Source organism: Pituophis catenifer, unplaced genomic scaffold (assembly GCF_029215685.1).
Source record: "Pituophis catenifer annectens isolate HBS135680 unplaced genomic scaffold, rPitCat1.0.hap2 SCAF_16, whole genome shotgun sequence".
Taxonomy (NCBI): domain Eukaryota; kingdom Metazoa; phylum Chordata; class Lepidosauria; order Squamata; family Colubridae; genus Pituophis; species Pituophis catenifer.
The window spans coordinates 4,647,918-4,653,917 of NW_027256896.1; the positions used below are offsets into that span (position 1 = coordinate 4,647,918).

Below are 6,000 nucleotides of genomic sequence, written 5' to 3' on the forward strand. Positions count from 1 at the left end.
CTTGAACCCAAGGTTTGAAATCCCCCTCGGGCCACTCCTCCCGACGCATGGGCTTCCCAACAGATGGGGAAGGAGCTCCCATCGTCCACAGCCGACCATACATACACACGGCTTGTTTGCAAGCCAACGACCAAAGAATTTGGTCCAAGGCATCCTCGGTGGATTAAGCTCCGATTCTTTAACGCTTGCAAGTTTCGGCTGGAGAAAGTCCCGGAACAGCAGCGAAAGCACAAAGCGCCCAACCGGACCGACTGCAATCCCTCTCGGGGCTCCCGCAACCTAAACACGCAACCGGCAAGTCGAGTCTCCAAGTGGGAGAAATCGTCGTCTGTATCAGGCATTAAATAGCAACCCTGGACAGGGTTAACGTCTTAATAGCATTATGGGCCCTCGGTGCAAAGCAGTGTCCTGGGGCCCCTAGGACAACTCCTCACCGGAATAAAAATGTAAACGGTCATATATTTATTTGATCGGCACTTCCAACAAAATCGGTGTTGCAACATTTCAAAAACATGCCGTGCAGCAGGAACAAACTAATGAACACGATCAACATCGGAACAATACATGCACGAGGCTTGAAAAACGCAATCAGACTCAGTTAAGCCATAATACAGTTGCTGTATTTATACGACACAAAGTGCATGGAAGGGTTAACCTGCACAGGTGAGTCTGGGGCCCCTATGCTCGTGGGGGGCCCCCATCAAGGCCCATGCCTTAAGATAGTCCCGATGTAATAACTATGACTAATTTTACTAGTTTTATTTGTATTGGAATGTATGACACTCAGATGCCACACTGTTCACGCATTGATGTGATAGGTTTATAAAAAAATCAATCAATCAATCAATTATAAAAAGACAGCCCTGATCCCTGGGAAAGCAGCGGAGATCCACCAACCGAGCCGATCCGCCCTTCCCGGGGCCCGCAGCCGCTCGCCCTCCCGATCCTATCCAAGGGCTGCCCGGTCAGCCGCCCCTTCCCGGGGGTGGGGTAGGTAGGATCCGCGCCCGGCCACTCACCGCCAGAGTTTGCCCAGCGTCTTGCTGAGCTCGGCGTTGTGCAGATGCGGGTACTGGTCGGCCAGCTTCCTGCGCGCCGCTTGCGCCCAAACCATGAAGGCGTTCATGGGCCGCTTGACGTGGGGCTTGGCTTTCAGCGCCCCGTTGCCCCGCACCGGCATGGGCACCAGGCTCCAATCGTAGCCCTTCAGCACCTGCGAGACGGCGTCCCGGATGCAGGCGGGGAAGCGCTCGTCCACGTCGCCGGGTTCGCCCTTGGAAGATCGCGGCGCTGCCGCAGCCGCCGAAGAAGTCGGCGACGGACCTTCTGAGCCGGCTGGGGAGGAAGGCGAGTCGGAATCCGAATCCACGTGCGAGAGGGAGCTGGCGGTGCCGGCTGGGCTGCCCGGCGCCTCCAGGGCTTTGGTCTGCTCCTCGCTCATGTTGAGCATTGGCGGCGCGGGCAGGGCGAGCGGGGGGACGCCGCCGGGCAGCAGCACCAGCGCAGTCGGAGATCCGGGCTCAGCCACCGGGTGGGCGCCTTCTCCCGCTGCCCGGCTCCCGAGCGCCCAGCGCCGCCTCTTCTGCCGAGCGTCCAGGCGAACCCAACGCGCCGTCGCCGGAGCGCGCAACTTGCCCCAACGCGCCGCTCGATCCAAACGCTTCGACTCGCCGCGGCCAGCGACTTTTTTTGCTTCCCCGGCGGGGCGAGCCAACTCCGCCTCTTCCCTCTTTTCTATTGGCCAGCTGAGAACGGGCTACTCTACATAAAAGGCGGGGCTTCGGCTCTTCCTCCCCTCTCTCTCTCCTCCCCACCCCGCTTCTTAAAGCGACCCGGGAATTTAAAATAAATAAAATAATAAAATAAAATTCGAATAAAAAAATAAAATTCGAATAAAAAAATAAAATAAAAACAAAATAGAAAACAAAAAAATGAAATAAGATACAATAGAATTTTAAAATAAAATAACAATAAAAAATAAATATATATATAAAATATATAATCTTCTCATCGTTCCCACCACCCATCTCCTTCCACTTATGACTGTATGACTGTAATTTTGTTGCTTGGATCCTTACGATTTATATTGATATTGTTTCCTGATTGCTTATTTGTACCCTATGACTATCATTAAGTGTTGTACCTTATGATTCTTGACAGAACGTATCTTTTTTTTTTATGTACACTGAGAGCATATGCACCAAAGACAAATTCCTTGTGTGTCCAATCACACTTGGCCAATAAAAAATTCTATTCTATTGTATAAAATATATTTTATAAAATATAAAATAAAATCCGAGGGTGGAAAGTTGGCAGAGGATTTGCTTGCAGATTGCCTGGGTAGGAAATTGGGGTGGGGGTGGGGGGAGGAACTGTGAGTATAAAATCTGGGAGTACAGTATAAAGTACCTTAGTACTTATTTGGGGAGTAAATTTACTAGACCCCCTCTTTCCAATGTTGTGCTGTCCAGACATGCTGGATCAACACCCGTACTTCCATGGAGCATGGGCATACATCCTCTGTTAAAGAGCTTTGCTAGATCGGATGGGGTTCCCGAAGTCTACCTAAGGCGGCATGGGATCCACCCGGTGGCCAATCAAATTCTTTCCCAGGTTTGCTTTGTACATCTAGAATTGGACCTGGATTGGCCTGAGTTGGCCTGGAGCTTCCCCAATGGGACAGAATCAGAGGTGGGTTTCAGCAAGTTCTGACCAGTTCTGGAGAACCGGTAGTGGAAATTTTGAGTAGTTCGGAGAACCGGTAGTAAAAATTCTGACTGCCCCTGCCCCCATCTATTCTCTGCCTCCTGAGTCCCATCTAATCGGGAGGAAATGGGGATTTTGCAGTAACCTTCCCCTGGAGTGGGAAGGGAATGGAGATTTTACAGTATCCTTCCGCTGCCACGCCCACCAAGCCACACCCACAGAACTGGCAGTAAAAAATTTTGAAACCCACCACTGGACAGAACGGTGTGTCTGACTAATTCAGGGAAATCAACAAGGAAACCCCAATCGTCCTTACACTCACAGGGTCCAGTGAGGCCTCCTGAGTCGCTTCAGGGCCCGGCGACCCTCGCCCTTCCCCGGAGATTCTCCCCTTCCCTTGCCAATTGCAGAGAACTCATCTCTGCAAATGGCAATTGCTTTACTGCCACTGTCAAATTAGAGAAAGACGACCAGCTCGGTCCACAGCAATTTGGATCCGAGTAAAGGCCGGGGATGTGATTACGGCGCTGAGCAACGAAGGGTAATTACATTTACTCAACCGAGGCTCTAATATTCCCACGACACCCTGACTCCCGCTTAAGTAGACTTGGCTGACCGCGCTCTCCCAATTTTCCTTGGTTCGCACAAAACCCGCTGAATCACAAAACTCGCCACTTTAGCCTGGGGTGGGAATAAACCAGGGGATCTCCTTACTCGATCGGAGTTGGGTGGGGTGGGCCCAACCGTAACAAGGGATTCGGAACCTCAATGTTCTTCTGCTACGTTCCCACCACCCAGGAGTGAAATCCAGCAGGTCCTGACAGGTTCTGGAGAACCGGTAGCGGAAATTTTGAGCAGTTTGGAGAACCGGCAAATACCACTTCTGGCTGGCCCCAGGGTGGGGTGGGAATGGGGTTTTGCAGTATTCTTCCTTCCTGCCAGCCCCACCAAGCCACACCGCACCCATCAAGCCACGCCCACAGAACCGGTAGTAAAATAATTGGTTTTCACCACTGCCACCACCCACTTACCCCCCCTCCCCGCCCATTAACCAACTTAATCATTTGTTTGGATTCGCAGGATACCAGTAACAGAGTTGGAAGGGACTTCAGAGGTCATCTAGTCCAACCCCCCCCCCCCCCCGCTCACGCAGGGGACCTTGTACTAGGGATTCGAACCACCGAACGCTTCGACCCAGAAGCTCAGTGTCTTAGCCACTGAGCCCTTGACTAAACGCCCTCGAGCCAAAGGGAAGAAGTCATTAGCTAGCGCCCGGTTAGGGATGTTGTGGGAATGCAGTATCTCTTCGGGTTGTTGTTGTTGTTTTTTGCGAGTGCAGGTAGGTCTGGTTTGGCTGGCAGAGGAGGCTGATTTTCGGGGGAGAGGGGGGAAGGGGAGGGGAGGGGAGGGAGGGCTCGGACTGGGACCTCGTTCAGCCCCAGGAGGCTGCGCTCCAGGTTTACTCTGGCATAAACTACGTTCGTCCAACATCAGCCTCGGTCCTGGCAGCAAAGGGCCAAGCAAGGGCGCGGAGCTCCGCTTTCCGCCGTTGGTACGGTTTCCGAGCACGATTAAAGACCTTCTGGGAAGCCGAGGAAGGTGGGTGGAATTCCTGGTGTGAATACTCATCCCCCATATTTCACCTCATTCCCCTCGGTCGCTAAACGGAGGCTCGTTATGTAGGAATTGGATAATACCTGACTTTTTTTTTCTCCCTCGAAGCAAGACGCATTTATCGATATTCAGTAATTTTCTGACCCCCCACCCCCACCCCCAAAGGCTGTGGGGGCTGTAGGGATTTGCGGTCTGTAAAACGAAGGGCGGGCGCCTCTTTGGAAGGAGAAATGGAACGGCCTTGGAATGGGGTAGTCTACCTGTAAGGGAGACTACCTTAAGGGCTCCGGGATTTTAGGCTAACTAGCTTCTTACGCCCCGCTATTAAACCACAGCAACATTGCGCACAATCCAAGCCCGTTTGGATTTAGTGTACAAACCGTGGTTTAGCAAAGCGCACCTAAGTGCCGAGCCAGGCCGGTTGAAGGGGTGCCCAGACTGGGACGGGGGGAGATGTGTGGGTGTGGGGGGGGCAAAGTCAGCTTCTGCCCCCTCCCCCCCCAGACATCATCAGCCCAAAGACTGACAGGGGAAGGGAGAGATCTGGGGACAGCGAACCCAACGGGGGAGGGAGGGGGACAGAAAAGGCAAGGCTCAACCTGTGATCTGTTTTCCATTTCTGCAGAAGCTTCGTCGGCTCGCCTTATCGAGCCACGATCTATTAAATAGGCCTCCCACGCCACAATGTTAGCTTAGCACGGATGTACCGGTTTAGAATAGAGTAGAGCTGCCTGGAAGGGACCTTGGAGGTCTTCTAGTCTAGCCCCTTGCTCAAGCAGGAGAACCTATATACTATTTCATGTAAGTGACTGTCTCGTCTTTTCTTTAAAAAAAAAGTTCCAGTGATGGAAAGCAGGCGATTTTTGCCTCAGTGGGCACCCAAGTTAAGATCCCGGCAGAGTTTCCGCAAGGCAAGAAACTCCCTTGCAGAATGAAAAGATTTATTATTTTATTTTATTTTATTTTGATTTATATGCCGCCCTTCTCCGGAGACTCAGGGCGGCTTACAATGAGTTAAGCAATAGCCTTCATACTTTTGTATATTTTATACAAAGTCAACTTATTGTCCCCACAAACTGGGTCCTCAATTTACCTACCTTAGAAAGGATGGAAGGCTGAGTCAACCTTGAGCCTGGTGATGCAGAAAATCTTTTGCCGCACCTGACGCGCCTGGCTGCTCCTAGAACGCCCGAGACACAAACTGACCACATTTAAGCCCGCGTGTTTATCGTGACGGTTCAAAAGCTACCTGGCAAATATGGGTTTGGCCTTGGCAACCTGAACGGGGTACGCGTGTGCTCGATTAGGAAACAGCGAGGTACCCGTCTTGTGTGAACCCAGCTTCCCACACCATGGAAAAATGACAATGGCATGCAATTTCCACCCGGCTATCTTTTTCCCAGTCCAAGTGGTGCCCCAGTTCGTTGTAGCAAATATTTTTTTGCGGATGGGGAGAGACCAGGGGTGAAATCCAGCAGGTTCTGACAGGTTCTGGAGAACCGGTAGTGGAAATTTTGAGTAGTTCGGAGAACAGGCAAATGCCACCTCTGGCTGGCCCCAGAGTGGGGTGGGAATGGAGATTTTGCAATATCCTTCCCCCAGGAGTGGGGAGGGAATGGGGATTTTGCAGTATCCTTCCCCTAGAGTGGGGTGGAAATGGAGAATTTGCAGTATCCTTCC

The 6,000-nt window shown here is 51.9% G+C and overlaps 1 protein-coding gene across 1 annotated transcript in view; it reads right to left on the reverse strand.

Moving 5' to 3' along the window:
• The window catches only part of SOX8 (SRY-box transcription factor 8), a 37,317-nt gene extending 35,867 nt beyond the window's left edge, over positions 1-1,450 (reverse strand). The window contains exon 1 of the mRNA XM_070954889.1: positions 1,020-1,450. Coding sequence (XP_070810990.1) covers positions 1,020-1,450 — 431 coding nt within the window. The remainder of the gene's footprint in view (positions 1-1,019) is intronic.
• Positions 1,451-6,000: the final 4,550 nt, after the last annotated feature.